Source organism: Gracilinanus agilis, chromosome 5 (genome assembly GCF_016433145.1).
Source record: "Gracilinanus agilis isolate LMUSP501 chromosome 5, AgileGrace, whole genome shotgun sequence".
In the NCBI taxonomy this organism is placed as follows: domain Eukaryota; kingdom Metazoa; phylum Chordata; class Mammalia; order Didelphimorphia; family Didelphidae; genus Gracilinanus; species Gracilinanus agilis.
In genome coordinates this window covers 113,157,938-113,177,806 of record NC_058134.1, presented here as the reverse complement: position 1 = coordinate 113,177,806, position 19,869 = coordinate 113,157,938, and the positions used below count along the sequence as shown (strand labels likewise).

The following is a 19,869-nucleotide window of genomic DNA, read 5'->3' as shown; positions in this document are numbered from 1 at the left end:
TATGAATGAAATCTTAGAATCTTTGAATATACTTCAGTTTCCTTAATAAAAAGTATTCTTTTCATCTATATTGCATTTTAATAGTTACTAAATGCTCTCCAGTATGCTTTCTGTTTCAGATGAAAACAAATATAAAGAGAAAAAAAAGGATTTTCCTCATAACTCAATGAGGTAGTGTGACTTTGGAAATTTGGGGGTCCTTGAAATAATTTTGAGGTCCGTGATCTAAACTTCCTGTGGAAATTTAGATCTCTTTCAAACTACATTTCCCATGATTCCTCTTGCACAATCACATAGACAAGAAGTGTAATAATGTAAGGAGAAGAATAAAAGGAAGTGCCTGAAAGGGCATGACCTCTTTTTTACTAGCTGAAGCTGCTTGGTGGGCAGAGGTAATGGTGTGACTTTTGAACTAACTCAACAGTATTTTTAATTTTATTACTCTATTATTAATTTTATTTCTTACATTAATGGTGACCACAAAGGGTTGGGCCTTGATTCAAGGACCTGTTATAAGTTTATTTTTCCTTACATTTTTGCACATAAGACTTTGATATTTTATATTTCATTTGCAAGTTATTTTTTCTCTTTTATTTGGATTTTTTATCTTTATTTCTTTTGCCAATTGATTCATACAACCCAAAAAACTCAGCCATGTATCCTTAGCTGATCTGGGTGTTAGCCTTAACCCTCTTCAGGGGGGTGGGTATGTTTTACAATCAGAATGTCTATATTATAATCTATAATGTAAAATTTAATTCTTTTGAGAGTAATTTCAGGGGGAATGTGTAATTCTCCTCAGATGGGAATGTATGTTTTATAATCTATAAGGTAAAGTTTAAATTCTTCTGAGAGTAATTTCAGGATAAGAAATTTGCCATTTCCCCAGAATCCAGACAATAAACCTGTCTGGAGAAGGCACCATGAAGATGCCTGAAGAACCTTCACTGCATCAAGAAGATCCAGAATGAACTTTGGAGTGCAGTTGGTTGAACTATGGGAGTTGAATGCATTTGTTTTGAATGTACATACTTATGCCAAAGGGGACTTACCCCAATTGGCTTTTTGTCAATGCACCTAGAAAAACGTTTTTTTTTTTTTCTCTCTCTCTCTCTCTTCTATTTCCCTCTTATCTCTAACTATTGTAGTTAGAAGACCTTTGTAGGTACAAGATGATTATGTAGAGTGATCACTTGGAAAGACTAGGCCCCCAAAGATCATCAGGGGGAAATGTGACATTGGAAATTTGGGGGTCCTTGAAATAATTTTGAGGTCCCTGATCTAAACTTCCTGTGGATATTTAGATCTCTTTCAAACTACATTTCCCATGATTCCTCTTGTGCAATCACATAGACAGGAAGTATAATAACCTAAGGAGAAGAATAAAAGGAAGTGCCTGAAAGATCATGATCTCTTTTTTTCCAGCTAAAGCTGCTTGATGGGCAGAGGTAATGGCTCAACTTTTAAACTAACTCAACAGGCATGTGACTTCATTTTTCTAAATGGCTTTTAATAAACCTCTTGAAACCATGATGTTTTTAATTTTACCACTCAATATTAATTTTATTTCTTTTTTTTCTTTTCTTTTTATTAAACCCTTAACTTCTGTGTATTGGCTCCTAGGTGGAAGAGTAGTAAGGATGGGCAATGGGGGTCAAGTGACTTGCCCAGGGTCACACAGCTGGGAAGTGTCTGAGGCTGGATTTGAACCTAGGATGTCCCGTCTCTAAGCCTGATTCTCAATCCACGGAGCTACCCAGCTGCCCCCTTAATTTTATTTCTTACAGTAGACTATTAAATATTATCATCCCAATTCAATGGCTGATAAGGCTATGGACCAGAAATGTTATTTTTTGCCCAAAGTCAGTGAAATACAAAACACATAGCCATATGCTAACAGCCCTAATAAAGACGGGAATACTGAAACAGTTAATCTTTCCAATAGATTTCTCAAAATAATTTACATGAGTGGAGAAAAAAATGGGAAATAATGGCATGTCCCTTAATTGGGAAATGGTTGAACAAATTGTGGTATATGATAGTGATAGAATACTACTATGCTTTAAAGAATGATGAACTGCTTGGTTTCTATAAGAACTGGGAAAACCTACATGAACTGATGCAGAATGAAATAAGCATAACCAGGAGAACATTATACACAATAACTGAAACATTGCGGGACAATCAGATGTAATTGACTTTGTGACTAAAAGCCGTGAAATGATCCAGGACAGCTCTGGGGGAACTTAAGAGAATGAATACTATCTGCATCTAGAGAAAGAACTGTGTGGAATAAAAATCCAGAAGAAAATATATGATTTATCACTTGTTTATATGGATATATGATTTGGGGTTTTGGTTTTAAAAGATTATCTTAAAAATGATGATTTGAGTGTTAATATATCTATATCCCAGTGAAATTGGTTGTCAACTCCAGAACCAGGACCAAAGAGGGAATAGGGGAGGGATACAAGAAGAATCATGTAACCATGGAAAAAAAATTAAAAAATAAAAATATTTTTAAAGAATATATTTAAGAATATATATAAGAATATACATAAATTTTCTAAATATTTTTGCTCACTTCTGACATCAGTGGGAGTTTGGTAGTTAGTAATACAAATATGTTATAGTTCCTCAAATATTCCTGCCATTGTTTATTCTCCTTCTTACTCTAATAATATTGTACACAACAATCATCCTTTCTTATATAAGTTTCTCTCCAAATAAGTTGCCATTACTGAGTCATAGGTATGGACACTGATAATTAGTGATTTTAATTTGAAAGAATTTAAATTGCAACATAGCCTTTTAATTACAATGTTGAAGATAGTCTAGTAATGGTTGACAACTTGTATTACCAAGAATAGTTATTCTTAATTCTTTATTCTATTTGTGGGTAATATGAATTAGTTGGCTCCATCATGAAACTTTTAAAAGAGCAGTGTTTTCACTACAGGTGGTATGGAGAGACAGGGTTCTGTTAGCTTTAATGATGCAATCTGAATTCACCACAATGACAATACTAAAGTTTTTTTTTCTGTGATTTTGTAGTTTTTTCATATTGCAAGATATGAAAAGTTGGGCATTTTACTCTTTTGCAAGAAACAATACGTATTTTTCTCTTTTCTTTAAGGACAAAAAAAAATCCAGAAACTCCAGACTATTTAAAAATAAGTTTGGGCTGGTTACTAGGGGGATAATTAACCAAAAAGCCTACTTTTTTTAATTGGTTTTTAATACCCTTTAATTTTCTAATCAGTCAGGAAAACAATGATAGATGACTGGCTATCAGTGCCAGTGGTGTAATTAGGCTCTAACCAGAGTGGAGACTTCAGCAATATTGCTATTCACCATACCCTTGGCTATGTCCTATAAACAGGCTCATTATTTTCCTTTCCTTAGAAAAAAATGTCCCTTTAATATCTCACTAATATAAGACACTATCCTATGACTCTCCATCTAATTTCCCCATCAAACTTTTTGAGAGAGTAACTTACTGCGTTTTCTTTCCATCTACTCACTCATCAATCTACTGAGGTAAGGCTTCTGCCTTTATCACTTAACTGCTCTCTCAGTGACTTCATAATTGACAAATTCAATGGTCCTTTCTATGTCCTCACTCACTTTGACTACTCTGAAGCATTAAAACCACTGCCTCATACCATCCTATTTCTAAAATTCTTTGTTCCTTTGACTTCTACGGCACTACAGGATCTTGCCCTTTCTCCCATTTCTCTGACCAGTTCTTTGTCTGATTTAAAGATTTTTCTTACCCCTGCAAGTCCCTTAATGTAAGTGATCAGTCCTTAACTCAGTTCTCTTTTTTCTGTATACTCTCCCTCTCAACAAAAACATCCACTCCCCTGGCTTTCATTATCACCCTTATGTAAACGATTCATGATTTTGTAGCTCCAGTTTTGACCCATCTCTCTAGTCACTGAATAGGATTTCCAACTACTTCCTAGACTTCTTTAGTTGGATTCCCATTAGCATCTCAAACTCAATATGTTCAGAAATGAACTCATCAACCCCAATTCTCAAATCTACTAATCCCAGTTCCTGACTTCTCCATTTCTGTTCAGTACCAACATTTCCCCTTAAAACTATATTTTTGCTTCTCCTCCTTAAAGTTCACATATAATCAACCACTAAGTACTGTAGTTCTATCTTTGCAACATATCTTGAATCTCCTCTGCTCTCTTATGAATCCTATTATTACCATTGCCATAATTTAGCATTGTCTTCCCTATGGTTTGATTTAGGAGCTAGGTAGTTCAGCATACGGAGCCTTGGACTTGGAGACAACACCTGAATTCAAATTCTGCCTTTAGTCACAACAGATGTGAGACTTAAACAAGTCATTTAATTTCTCTAAGTTTCAATCTTTGCATCTATAAAATGGGAGTAATAATAGCACCTACTTTATAGGGTTCTTGTGAAAAATCAAAGTAGAGTCAAAAAACCTTACAAACTTAAAGCACTATATAAATGTGACTAAATTGTTTCAATAATCTCCTAACTAGTCTCCCAATCTTGAAATCTCACTCCCATCTATCATTTACATTATTGCCTTTTAATCTTCTGAAATTGTATATCTTTTGTTATTTCTATGCCTCAAAACCTTCGGTAATATTCTTCTGCCTACAAATAAAATATAAACTCATTTTTGGTTGGCATTTAGCACTCTTTATTAGGAACTTTAATGTATTTTTCCAGGTTTATATATCATTACTCCCCTATGCAAAGTCTATGCAATAGTCAAACTAGATTATTCAAAGTTTGTACACATCTCACATCTTATTCCCTTTGTTTATCCTATTTTTCTTCTTGAAATCAACTCTTGATCAGTTTATTCTTGGAAAAATTATGCCCATCTTTAAAGGCCATTTCAACTGTCAACTCTTTCAAAAATGCCTTTGCTGACTTTCCCAGAGTATATGTGTGTCAAAGGGCTGTTGGATGAAAGGATTATATGTGTCCTCCTTGACCCCAAAGGACAGAACTATGTGTAAATAAGTAGAAATGAAAAAGAAAAAAATTGGGTTTGATGTTAAAAAAAAAAAAAAAACTTCCTGATAATAAAAGCTATCCAAAATAGGAATGTCTCATCTCAGGAAATAAGCCTATCCAGGTATGGTTGAAATTAATGATTCCTTCTAAATATAAGATTCTGTAATTTCTTCATATTCTAAAATCTAACAGCATGTTATTTATACCTCTCTTAATTACATTTGTTGTACTCTACCATGTTTTATAGCTTTGTGTACACCTGTCTTTTCTGCAAGATTGTAAACTCCTGGAAGGTAAGGAAAATGGATGTCTTATTCAACTTTGTATCACTTGGTAACACTAAACACGGGGCATTGTATGTAATGAATAGTCATTAAATATTTTTAATTTTTTGATGAATTGATTAATGCTATTTCATCTTAGCAGTAAAGCAACCATGAAAACTGAGGAAAATTATGTTAATCATTGCATTACACATTTTAAGGCAATATCATAGACTTGTTTTCCCCTGAAGCTCTTTCTTTAATTGAATTTGTGCTGTCAAAAGTTGTTTGTAGACCCCCTAGACTTATTAAGTGGTCATTGTGAATAAGCAGTTGTCTGAATCAACTCACCTCCTGTAGGCGGTCAATGTACATACGACAAGTTTCCAAATCGCAGTCTCCTCGAACAACTAGAATACCCAGAGGGATAGCTGAGGGTTGGGGGGAAAGAAAGAACTAAAATAACTTATTTGACATTTCTATGTAGACATTAATGTGCTTTTAGTGTTCAAAATGTTTCAAAATATTGGTTTCCATTTTTTAATGCAAAAAATTTTTAAATTTTCAAAACTCAACCCTCCTCATCTATTTAGTCCTTGCCTGTTTTGCTATATCATTTATTTCCTTGCATAATATCATGTATAGCACAGTTTGCAATTTAACACAGTTTTGTGAATGTGGATCATGTCTGGCATCATTGCAAAAGATGAGTTTTGAAAGACGTGTGTCTCTTCCAAGGAAGCTAGTAATTCCTTACACATTTATGCTTGCATTTTTCCTGGCTGCCATTGGAGGCCTGGCTACCATAAACTTTCTGACCAGGCTTTTTGTCCAAGTATTAACAATAAGTCCTAGAAAATAATATACATAAACAATAGCAACAAAAATTCATTTCTGCTCCATGATCCTCCTATCTAATGAATACTTACTAGATTTAAAATAATAGTATGCTGTTACATACTATTTACCCAACCCAAGGCACTATCATCTATTGCTGTACTTGAATTGCTTAATAGTTTCCATATGATTTTTCCCAAAACTAGTGAAAGAAAGTTGATAAACCAACCAAATTGTGTGTGCATGTGTGAGTATACTGAATGAAAGTAGTTCCATAAAGCTCGAAGCTAGTTTAAGTTATTTTGCTTAAAAAATGATTTTTTAAAATATTTGAATTAAATGAAACAGTCACATTTTTAAGTATTCTTCTCATTTTATTACTTCAGACATAATATATGACTTGTGGAGGAGCCACGATTGATTCTTGTGACACAGGTTGGACCAGATGACCTCAGAGATCTGACTCTCAGGAGATTCTAGGATTTTATGTGATATTTTTAATTTCTCAGAAGTTCCTATCTGTCCACCCTTCTCTTATCCATCTTTTACCTACCATACATCCTAAAAAACATGATGTGCAAATTCTGTTCTGAAACCCTTTTCATTACCATGAAAATTAAAGTCAGGCTATAGAATTATCCTAATGGTTAATATGATTTTTTAGCAAGTTTTCTAATAGACATCAATCCTAAACCATGTATCTTTCCTTATTTAGTCCACTGAAATTATAAAAATTAAAAAGGATAGTAGATACCAATTGTATTACTTTTGTGTTACTATAATTTCAAATTTAATATGTCATATAATAATGATAATAGCTAGCATTTATTATGGTGCTTTAATGTTTACAAAGCACTTTACAAATGTTATCACATTTCATTTTTCTAATTATTCTTGGAGGTAGAGGCCATTATTATTTCTATTTTATAAATGAGGAAACTCAGGAAGATAGTTATAAAGCAAATTGCCCATTGTCACACATTCACTAAGTGTCTAAAGCTGGATTTGAATTCAGAGCTTCATGTTCAACATTGTATCCATTGAATCACCAAATCATCTACATATACTTTTGAAAAACAACAAATTCTGTGTAACAAAATTTGTTCACAGTTTCCTATACATTCTCTTTTTTGTACGTTGGAATGTGTAGATTGAGAGCCAGACCTTGAGATGAAAGTCCTGGGTTCAAATCTGACCTCAGATACTTCCTAGCTGTGTGACCCTGGGCAAGTCACTAAACCCCCATTGCCTAACCCTTTTCACTCTTCTGCCTTGGAACCAAAACTCAGGGTTGATTCTTAGACAGAATGTGAGGATTTAACAAAAAGAAAAAAGAAAATGATGGAAGCTGCTTTTTTTCTCCTAAAGAAGATATAGTAGAGCTATAGAAACCATTCATTGAAAGATCACCAAAAAGGGGGCTGAGGGTGGTGAGAAGAGGAGTTGTATAATTGGTAGTTCCCTGCTTGAGCAATTTGCCTACTTACTTATTTATCAAAAGGAATTACAACTATTCACTTATAATGATTCGTGCATTCAAATGACATTGATAGAAAAAGGCTAAAGACATTTTTAGATTTTATCATTGTTTTGTTTCAATCAATCACATTGCCAGTGATGAAGTCTTGGTCCAGAAACTGAAGATCTTTGGGATACTGAGCCTTACTCAATGTTACCCAACGAAAGTAATGAATTCTAAAGCATAAAATTAATTTGAAAAGTAAACAGCTGGCTAACGATGTATCTGAGAATGAAAATTGCATTCTATATCATGGCTTACCATAGAGAGTTGAGAGTCTTGGACAGAGTTGAAGTATATATATAAGCACTATCATTACTCTCCTGACTAACTCAGGTAGTATGCCCTGCTCTGTTCCCCATTCATCTTTCTGGGTTCAAATCTAGTCTCAGAGTCTTATAAGGGCAAGTTATTTAACCTTGTTTGCCTCAGTTTCCTCAACTGTAAAATGAGCTATTAAAAAGAAATGGCAAAACACTCCAGTATCTTTGACCAGAAGTGTTGGACAGAACTGAAAAATGATTGAACAACAATAAAATAGTGTCTGGCCCATCGTAGACAATTAATAAATACTTATTTACTTGCCATGTCATGACAAGTGCTAATATTTCTCTTAGGGATAAAGTTGAACTGGCCTAGATAACTTGAATCCTTCAAGTGCAAGTAGGTTTTTCTCTTCCTGCCTCCTTACTTATGGTGTCTTATTTCCATGTCTTACAAATTTCACACAAAGAATTAAAATTCCAGGAGACTGCTTTATGTATTTCTTCTTGTATATAACAGAGAGTAGCCAAAAGAAGGAAAAATGGCAGCTGAAATGCTCAGAGATATACAAGGGACCAAACCTAAGAATGAAACTCAGTAAAAATATATGCTCTCAAATGTCTATTCACAAATGGCCAAAGTGTAGGCACAAAGAAGATTGACTACAGGTTTTAATATAGTAGAATCAAATCAGACTTCACAAGTATCACTGAGATTTGATGGGATAAGATCCATGAGTGGATTATAGGTCTATATGGGTATACCTTATTCAAAAAGAACTATGAATAAAAAGTAGAAGAAAACTAATATTATTTATGAGGAAGGTATGAGAAAATCTAGGAACAGAGAGCAGAAGAATCACAATATTTGGATGAAGTTTGAAGGAAGAAAAAATAATGATTTTGTCACTAGAGCACATTATAATGAACTTGGATAGAAAGAGGAAATAGATAAGGAATATGTAAAACAGATTACAAGTCTGGGACAGAGGCATGAGATAGTAATAATGGAGGACTTCAATTATCCAAACATCTGCTGGAGCTCTCACTGCCAAAAGCACAAGAGCTAATCATTTCTTCACTTGTCTTAGTGATAATTTCACTGTTCAAAAGGTGGAGGAATGAACAAGGGGGAATTTTATTCTGAATCTCACTATTCTGATTCTCACTAACAGGGAGGGAATGGTTGTTGCAGAAGAAAGACGTCAATACTCCATACTAGAGTTTGCATTGAAGGAGAAGATGTCTGGAAAATGTCCAACATGAACCTGAGATTGTTTAGCATGTTTAAAAGAGTGAAGAGGAAAGACAGAGTAAAATCCCATGGATTAAAATGCTTTGATTCCTTACAGTTCAGCTTCCAATCTTATTATTGTACTGAAACTGCTCTCTGCAAAGTCACTAATTATCTCTTAATTGTTACATTCAATGTCCTTTCTTTAGTCCTCATTTTCCTTGCCCTCTCTAGTTCTCAACACTATTTCTCACTCTCTCTTCCTTGATACTCTGGATACGAATCTCCTGGTTCTTCTTCTAGACATATGACAACTTCTACTCTGGCTCCTTTTCTGGATCCTCTTCTAGATTATACTTTCTAACTATGGGTGTCCCACAGGTTTCTAGCCTGCCCCCTCTTCTCTCATCCCTCTCTACCACTTCATTTGGGAATATCATCCACTCCCATGGATTTAATTACCTCTCTATACTTCTGTGATTCTCAGATCTCTCTATCCTGCCATGACCTCTCTGATAACTTCTAATCTTGCATATCCAACTACTTTTCAGTCATCTCAAACTGGATGTCTAGCAGACATCTTAAAATCAATATACTCAAAACAGAACTCATTATATTTTCCCTTAAACTATTCTCCTACTCCGCTCCTACTTTCTCTATGAGAAAGTAATGCCATTTTACTGGTCCCTCAAACTCAAAGTCTAGGAGCCATCCTAGATTCCTTACTATTTCTCATCTCCATAGCTAATCTGTTGCTGAGAAATGTTGACTTTGCCTTTGTAATGTCACACACACACACACACACACACACACACACACACAGATGGAGATAGATAAAGAGAGAGAGAGAGAGAGAGAGAGATGGAGATAGATAGATAGGTAGAGAGAGAGAGAGAGAGAGAGAGAGAGAGAGAGAGACAGACAGACAGACAGACAGACAGACAGACAGACAGACACAGAGAGAGAGAGAGAGAGAAAGAGAGAGAGAGAGAGAGAGAGAGAGAGAAATTTAGTTCCTTATGGAACTAAACCACCTCATTAGTCTGTTGGTGGATCTACCTGTCTCAACTTTCTCCACTCTATAGTCTATTCTCCATTCGTCCCCTATAATAATTTTTCTCAAAAGCAAGTGTGATCAAAACCCTCCAGGGGAAATTTTTTTAATGCTCTGTGTGGTTTTCAAAGCCCTTTATAACCTGGCCTGGCCTATCTCTCTATTCTTACACTTTTTTTCCCTACCACATATTCTTTGAATTAGTTACACTAGCCTCCTATTCCAGGAACAAAATGCTTTATCTCTTGACACTGGACATTTTCTTTGGCTGTTCCCTATGATTGCCTGGAACACTTTGCTTTCTCAGTTCTACCTAATAACTTCCCTAAGTCTCAACTAAAATCATACCTTCAGCAGAGAACCTTCTTCAATGCTTCATTCTTTCTATTCATCATTCCCTACTTATTCTGTAGACAGTTTGTTGCGTATATATTTGTTTGCATGTTGTCATTATTAAATTATAAGTTTCTTGGTGGGGGGGGGGGGGAGGCTGTGTCTTTTGCCTCTTTTTTATCCCCAGTACTTGACAAGGTAAGTCAGTACAAGGTAAGTGCTTAATAAATGCTGTTTGTTTGATTGGAAGTATAGAAGTATGGAAAGTATGGAAAGTCTCAGGAAGTATGGAAAATGCTTAAAAATGAAATCCTAAAGACACAGTAACAATTCCAATGAGAAGGAAAATGGGGTTTTCCCAGAGAGATCATTGTGCATATGTAGGTTCTCCCTAACTCACCAAATCACTAAATTTAAAAGAAATATGCAGAAAATGGAAATAAGGCCAGCTACATAAAATAAATATAAGAGAATGGCACAGCCCTGTAAAAACAGTATCAGAAATGCTAAAGCTCCAGATGAATTGAAACTGCTGAGAAGGAAGATCAAAGAAGGGATATGACCTTTTCTTGAGGTGGGTGTCTCTCTGAAAATAGAGAGAAGACAAAGCTTATCTCAACCCTTATTTTGTTTATTTTATCTGTAAAAGACAATGTCCTTTAGGCTGGCAATGACAAAATAAAAATGACTAACATTGGAGTCAACATTTGAGATAAATTAGGAGCTTATAAGAGAGCATCTTACTGTACTTGAAACAATTCAGTCATCTGGCCTGATGAAGTACATCCTCCATGTACTAGAAAGATGTAACTACAAAGCTACTCTCATGACAGTAGTAAGATAATTAAAAATAGGCACTACAAAAGTAGCAAAACATAAATCCTATATCAATTTTCAAAAAAGAAAAAAAAAAGGAAGAAAACAATCTGAAAACTAGAGGCCATTGAACCAGACTGATTTGGGGGGAAATTACAGAATATCTCATTATATTGTTGGTGAACATTTAGAAAAAGAAGCAGTGATTGCAAAGACCCAGCCTGGCTTGCTCAGATCCAAACCCAAGTGAGGAATTTGCAGACTTCACTTGGGAATGGGGTAAGCAATCAGACTTTGTCTTGGACATTACCACTTTTAGAGCACTGAACACTTACAGGTCCCTAGGCTGACCATGAAATCTCAGCATAACCCAATACTCAATGTCCAAAGAAAGCAGTAATAAGACCATTCTAGTTCTTCCCTCCTGTAGCATCCATTGAAGGTGGCAACTAGACCTTAAAACAAAGTGGAAATGCTGAAAAAAGTAGAATTAAATGGTCTTTCATAGGAAAAATAATTTTGGAAACAGATTGAGGAGAAAATGGACTATCTGAATGTGGCCTGAAGCCACATAAGTGTCAATTACCATTCATTTAAATAAAATTCTTTTTAGTCCAGAGCTAGTGTTACTTCTTCTGTACTCCTTTGCCATTTTTATTAGTATATGAAGTTACTGACCCTTGAATGCTTTTCTTCATTAATATATAAAGATTGGCACATGACTATTACTGTAAATAATTCCCCATTGTACCAAACCTTGGTAATTATGTAAATTAATTGCTAAAGATTCTTTTCCTGTTCTGTAGAATCAGTCACCAAACCCTCTCCACCCTTGCAAAAAGAAAAAAAAGAAGAGAGAAGAGAACCAACTGATCTTTTTTTTTTTTTTTTTTTTTTTAACCCTTAACTTCTGTGTATTGGCTCCTAGGTGGAAGAGTGGTAAGGGTGGGCCATGGGGATCAAGTGACTTGCCCAGGGTCACACAGCTGGGAAGTGTCTGAGGCCAGATTCGAACCTAGGACCTCCCATTTCTAGGCCTGACTCTCAATCCACTGAGCTACCCAGCTGCCCCTCCCCCCCAACTGATCTTGATAGAACAATCAGGGAAAACATTAGAGCTGTTTTCCAATTAAGACTGCCATTATGACCTTCTGTAAATCCCTCACCTTCTCTGTTCTTTGGAGTCTTCATCAGGAAAATGACATGGGTGGAAAAAATGATCTTTTTGGTTCTTTCCATGTTTAACAATCTATGAGATTTAGAATTCTAAAACTGATTTTTCTCAACATTATATGCCAACACCCAGGAATATCAATATTTGACAAAGTCCATTTGAAAGCAGCCATGAGATTTATAGAAAGCAGAAAGCTTCTGGCAGTCTTTTGCTACCTCCAGGATGCTGAAGCCCTTGGAGGTATTGAGATAAGAAAGGGCTGAGTACAAAGTATTATTTTAATTCAATTATCTTCAACATTGGCTATTGCTGTGTAAATCCTGTTAAAAACCAATTTATAGCTGAACAGTGACATTTATTTCCTAAAATTCTAAACAAAACAACTTGTAATGAAATCATTAAGAAGGTGTGAAGTCTTGGGGGGAAAGCCTCTCAGAAATTCAGAGGATTGCAATGAATGTGATCTGGGTTCTTATTTTACAGTTTATAATTTAAAAGGTTAAAGGATAGGGCTTTAATAAGGTTGCCACTTTGGGAGGAAATCAGGGGTTAATTTAGCATAAATAAAATAGTTTATTTAAAAATAGACTTTCAAAAGATGAAGTTGTAACATACAGCAAATCTCAAAGAATAAGAGCCACCCTAAAGAGAATGATTACCTGTAAATTTTATTAGATTAATCAAGTGTACATTAGTTTTGTTAAGATAGTTTGTAAAAGGACAAGAAAAAAAAACTTAGTTTTTTTAGTCACTGTAACAATATTTTAGTTTGTTATCAGAAAACCTGTGCTCACATTTTGAATGAGACTGCCATGTATCAGCTACACTACCTGGTCAAAGTCACTGAAGATATGTGATCCTCACTTTTTCCATCTATAAAATGGTGATAATATATTTACTATTAAATTCAACACGATGATGAAGAAAATGCTTTTAAACTATCTAAAACCTAAACACTCAGGGGCTCTAACACTAAGTAAATAATTAAGACAAACAGTTATCATATTAAGGATATAAATTTCCTTGTCAATCAAAAAACATGATCTAAGCTTTCAGAATATGTCCTTACCATCACCAGTGTCCTTCTTTTCACAGTGGTAAAAACAACTCCCTTCCCCAAAATGGTATTAGATGTAAGAACATCTTCTTCCATGTATGGAATGTTGTTTTTCATTCATTTAATAGCAGCTTGTGATCTAGCCTAAATGTACTTAATCTTACTTTTTAATTTTAAACTATAAAGAGTAGATGGAATTGCTTGTAATCAGAGCTTCTTGGCTGATATAAAGAAATCTGTCAGGCAACTGCTCTCCCTATAATTGCTTGTAATAACAATAAAAAGTGATTGACAGGCTTTAAACACAAAGTCCAGTAAAACTTGTTTCCTTGATAGCTATAAAGAGGCATATCGTGGTGGGACTGTATAGTATAGGTAGATGGCTGGCCTTGAAGTAAGGAAGACCCAGGTGAAAGAGAGGTCTGCCACTGATGACCACTGGTTAAGTGGGTAAGCCACTTAACATATCCATGGCCCATGAAAGGAGTTTCCTACACTTATAAAATCAGCTACCTAACCCCCCAAAATGAATCCAAATTACTTTTAAGCTTTATCTGTTTTAGATTTATCCATTTAATAAGTAAGTTCATGTTTTCAATATCATTCATTTTGTTATCCATTCTGTTCACTCGATGCATATTGCCATTTCTGCACTAGGAAAGATAACTGCTTTTTTATCTGGGAAAACAGATGCTGTATCAGGGAACATTAGTGATTTGGAAAATAACACAGGCAAGCTATAAAAAGGAAAGAAGTTCTCTGTAATACCACATTCCCAACTTGCCCCTCTTCCTAAGTTCCCTATTACTAAAAAGGGTACCACCATCTTTCTAGTGCCATTCTTAACTCTTCACTCTTACTCATCCTACATATCCGATATCCTGCTAATTCCTTTTGTTTCTACCTTCCCAACATCTTTTTATTAGTATCATTCTTTCCTTGGACATATATTATATCCTTTGGTACTGTTATCCTTTTCCATTGTCTCAATTATCATCTCTGTGATGATGATTTTCAGATCTGCCTATCCAGCCCTCACCTTCAGACTCCCATTTCCAGTAGCCTATTAATCAATTCAGTCTCAATGACCCATAGACATCTAAAACTCAGCATGTCCAAAATTGAAATTATTATCTGTCCTTATAAACTTTACCTCCTTCCAAACTTCCTCATTATTGTCCAGGGCATCACCATTGTCCAAATCAGTCTGGCTCTCAACATGGGTCTTATCCTTGATTAGACTCTCTCACCCCACTCCCACCCCTCTATTCAATCTTTCACGAAGACCTGTCCATTTTACCTTCATGATGAAAAAATTGTGAGAATTGTGTGAACCAAAGTGATGCCGACTTCATTTCCCTGTAAATTCCACTTGCTTACTAGTCATGGGAATTTAGTGACAAACTGCTTTACATCTAGGAAAATTCACCTGCTTGTTCTCTCATTTCCAAACTCCCAAAATTCATTCTTCCTTCTCACAACTCAGAAAGTCCCTAATCCTTCCTCCAATTAGAAATCAGACTACCTAATCTCACATTCTGGTTTATACTTTCTTTGTTGTGCTCTTTTAATGCATAAAATATATATCTTCCTCTGTATTTGGGATCCAGTGCCAAGCTGAAGAGGTCTGGTCCTGTTTTCTTATGCAATTGGCATTCATTGCTTAATAAACTGAGATTCTTGGAAGTGCAAGTCTTTGTTTCCTCAGATATCTAAGATGTCAAACATTACAGTCAGATACCTTATATATGTCCCCTTCTCTGATACTGTAAACACACTGATGAAGGCCAATATTATCTCATGCACAGACCTGTACCCCACTCATCCCTGGCCCAATCATTCAATCAATTCCAGTAGTTCCCTGTCACCTCCACATTCAAATATAAAATCATCTTTTTGTTAATCAAATTCTTTCATAACCTGGTTTTCTCCTCTCTAATCTTCTTTATATCTTATCTCTCCTCCCTTAATGTACTCTAAGATCCGGTGACACTGGCCTTTTTGCTGTTCTTCCCACAATCTTATCTATCCCTAGACTCCAGGTATTTTTCCTAGCCATTCCTCATTCTTGGAAAACTCGCCCTCCTCCTGTCTATCTTCTGTCTTCCTTCAAGTACTAGCTAAAATCTCATCTTTTTTTTTAAACCCTTAACTTCTGTGTATTGGCTCATAGGTGGAAGAGTGGTAAGGGTGGGCAATGGGGATCAAGTGACTTGCCCAGGGTCACACAGTTTGGAAGTGTCTGAGGCCAGATTTGAACCTAGGAGGTCCTGTCTCAAGGCCTGACTCTCAATCCACTGAGCTACCCAGCTGCCCTCCAAATCCCATCTTTTTTGAGAAGACTTTCCTCATCTCCTATTAATGGTGGCCTTTACTCCTTTGTATAGCTCCAATTTATCATATATATGTATGTATTGTTACATGTAGTCATTTATATGTTGCCTTTCCCATTACACAGTTGGCTTCTTGAGAATTGGGATTGTCTTTAGCCTTTCTTTGTCTCTCCAACACTTAGCACAAAATCTGATCCTAATATTTATAGCTGCGCATTTTGTGGTAGCAAAAAACTGGAAAACAAAGGTATGCCCTTCAATTGGGGAATGGCTGAACAAATTGTGGTATATGTTGGTGATGGAATACTATTGTGCTCAAAGGAATAATAAACTGGAGGAATTCCATGTGAACTGGAAAGACCTCCAGGAACTGATGCAGAGTGAAAGGAGCAGAGCCAAAAGAACATTGTACACAGAGACTGATACACTGTGGTAAAATCGAATTTAATGGACTTCTGTACTAGCAGCAATGCAATGACCCAGAACAATTCTTATGGATTTATGGAAAAGAACGCTCTCCACATTCAGAGGAAGAACTATAGGAGTGGAAACACAGAAGAAAAACAACTGTTTGAACACATGGGTTGATTCAGACATGATTGGGGATGTAGACTTGAAACGACCACACCAATGCAACTATCAAGAATATGGAAATAGGTCTTGATAGATGACACATGTTAAAACCAGTGGAAATGTGTGTCAGCTATGTGGGGGGGGGTGAAGGGGAAAGTAAGAACATGAATCATGTAACCATGGAAAATTTTTCTAAAAAATAAAAAATATAGGAAAAAATACACTTGTTGACTGGAATAGACACTCATCACTTAAACTTGGACTTGGGAACAGCCTTTTAGTTTTCTCCCTCCCTCCTGTCTCTTTCTCACTCTAGTCTATTCTCCAGTTAAAGTGATCATCCTAAAGTGTAGGTCTGGTCATCTCACTCTTGTACTCAACAAACTATAATAGTTCCTTATTATCTCAAGAAAAACAAATAAAGTCTTCTGTTTGGCTTTTAAAGCCTTTCTCAGCATGGCCCCTTCCCACCTCTCAAGTCTTCCTATGCTTTATTATCTTCCATGTACCTTAGGATCCAGTAACATTAGGCTACTTGCTGTTCCTTACCAACAACACACCATCTTCACTCTTTATAGCTTTTCACTAGTTCTCTGTACTCATCTCTATGTCCTGGCTTCCTTAAAATCTCAGCTCAAGTCCTGCCTTCTACAAGAAGCCTTTTCAGATCTCATTCAGTGCCTCCTTTTCCTGAAGCCTGTCCCCAACTTGCCCTGCATATTCTTAGTTGTTTACATTTTGTTTCCTCCATTATAATGTGAGGACCTTGAGGAAAAGGACTGTTTTTTTGTTTTGTTTTGTTTCTTGTTTCTCTTTGATACAGTGCCTGGCATATAGAAAATACTTAATAAATGATTGCTAACTGATTAGCTATTACTCTTATAGAGTAATTTCTATTTAACTTTAAATTTTAACATTTTATTTTTCTCAATCATATATAAAAATAATTTTTAACATTTGTTTTCTTTAAGAACTTTTGAATTCTGAAATATCTCTCTCTTCCTTCCTTTCCTTTCCCCTGTGAGGGCAAGCAAATTGATAAAGGTTATAAATGTGTAAGACTATCTCAGATCTACTGAGTTTAGACTTTCAAGGTTTTCAGGGTGCAGAATCAATCTTTAACTTTCCAATTCAGTCAAGAAGAATCTTTTTCAAACTTTATAAGAGAGAAACAAGGCATCTTTAGAATTAAATACATCACTTACCTTATGCTTCCTGCTTAATAAAAGTTTTTGACTGGCTTATCAATTGTTGTTATATCAAGTATTACCATACTAATTGATTCTATGTTCAGCTTGTCAATTCATTTTAACAAGGGTTGTTTTTTTTTGTTTTTTTTTTTGTTTTTGTTTTTATTAAGCATCTACTATGTTACATATTGTGCCACATATTCAAGATACAAAAATAAAATGAGAGTTTTTACCCTCAAGGAATTTGTGTGCTCCTGAGCTGGTCTGGTTATACTTCTACAATACTGGACAGCAAGTGGACAAATAAACCTATATCCCACCAAGGAATATTTTCAAAAGGAATCTCTATATAATCTAATTGGTCTAAGATAATACACTAGAGGGGTCATATTAGGAAACAGAAATGAAAAAGAAAGGAAGGTTGACTTAGGGTATGTATGTGAAAGAATGATTTGGAGCTGGTTTGAAAGCATCATCATGGCTAGATTCCAGGTAAGATGGGGTGAAAGGTCACCTATTAGAACCAAAGTTTCAAGAAATGGAAATCTAAATTGTGATAATTAGATTAAGTCCACACTGCCCATCTTTAGATTTAATCACCAAAGGTGAGAGCACCTACAATTCTGGGAGGTCTGTAATCCATGGGTGCTAGAGTGAGTAAGGAATCAGAATCAACCAAACGCCCCCTAAGATTTCTATGAGAAAGCATCTATCGTGATTGGACCCGCAGGCTAGGGGAAGGCACTGGAAGTGACACATACGTGACTCCTTTAAAAGAGGGAGTTGAGTGAGTGAGGCTGCTTCTGGTTTGGTGAAGGGGACCTGAGGGAGCTTTGCTGGTTCGTGACCAAGACTGTTCCACTGTGGTGAGTTTAAAGACTGAATCTTCCTGAACTTCTATTAAGAAACTTCTTTTTATAGACTCAGTGAATGAAGTTTGCTCCATTCACCTCCGAGCCTCAGGCCCTTTAACCCTCGGCTGAGCATTAAGATCTACCTGGACTAATGAGTGGGTTAATTCTTATTTCCGTACTTCCTTTCTCTCTTCTCATGTAAATAAATTTCCATAAAAGTCAATTTTGATTTGGGATTATTCTTAATTAAGGATTGATAATAGTTCAATCCTCTGGTGACCATCTTTAATATACTGAACCCTTAAAACCTCTTTTTCACCCTTACAGAATTCCACTAAGAAGCCAGCTGGTACATCCTGAACTCACTAAAAGTGTTCTGCTAACAATAAAATTGAGGGGTATATATTGCCTTTATGTTGTCTGGATACCAAAGTTTGTCTTGAATTAACTATTCTCACATACTAAAGGACAGGACATACCCTGTGAATGATTCATGACCACGAAGTAATGTCATCCATGCGAAAATCTCTGAATATGAATATGAAATGCTTAAGGGTGGGGATAATTCAATTGTTGTCCTAGGTTTTCCAATACCTTATCTTGGTACAAAGCACAGTTTAGGACCCTTCACAAATGCTTAATAAATTATGAATATGATAGTAAAGGTGGCTGAGACACCTCTGGAAGGATGACTTGCTTTATCATAAACCTCATAAGTCCATTGAATGATTAAAAAAAATTTAGGGAGATAGCTAGGTGGCTCAGTGGATAAAGAATCAGGCCTAGAGATGGAAGATTGTGCATTCAAATCTGACCTCAGACACTTCCTAACTGTGTGACCCTGGGCAAATCATAAAACCCAATTAATTGTCTAGCCCTTACCATTCTTCTGCTTTGGGACCAATTCTTAGTATTGATTCTAAGACAGAAGGTAAGGGTTTAAAAAATAATTAAAAATAATAAAAATAATTAAAAAATAATAAAAAGGAGGAGATTTTTAACAACAAAATCATCTTTTTAATTTCAGTTGTTACGTTGAATCAATCTTTCGCAACAAGAACATCTAAAACATTTCCATTAGCCAATCAGTGAATTCCATTAGCCATTAGCCAATCAGTGAATTCTAGAAACTGCCTATTCCCTCTCCAAAGAAAACATCTGCACAGGTTTTTGAAGAGCCAGTTGAATTCAATGACCAATATCTAAAATAACTTTCTCAATCTTAGCCCAAGAATAAAACTATAAAGTCAATGCTGGAGTTTAATGGCATTTAAGGAGTCTAGGAGAAAAGTATTATCTCTGTCCTCAAGGTCATTGTTATGTAAGAAAAGTGTGAAATCTAGCCTTGGGTCTTAT

The 19,869-nt window shown here is 35.5% G+C and overlaps 1 protein-coding gene across 1 annotated transcript in view; it reads right to left on the bottom strand.

Annotated features, from left to right (window-relative positions):
- Positions 1-19,869, bottom strand: part of DGKI (diacylglycerol kinase iota) — a 611,386-nt gene that overhangs the window by 146,141 nt on the left and 445,376 nt on the right. Inside the window, 1 exon segment of the mRNA XM_044677460.1 lies at positions 5,628-5,707. Within this exon segment, the coding sequence (XP_044533395.1) occupies positions 5,628-5,707 (80 nt within the window).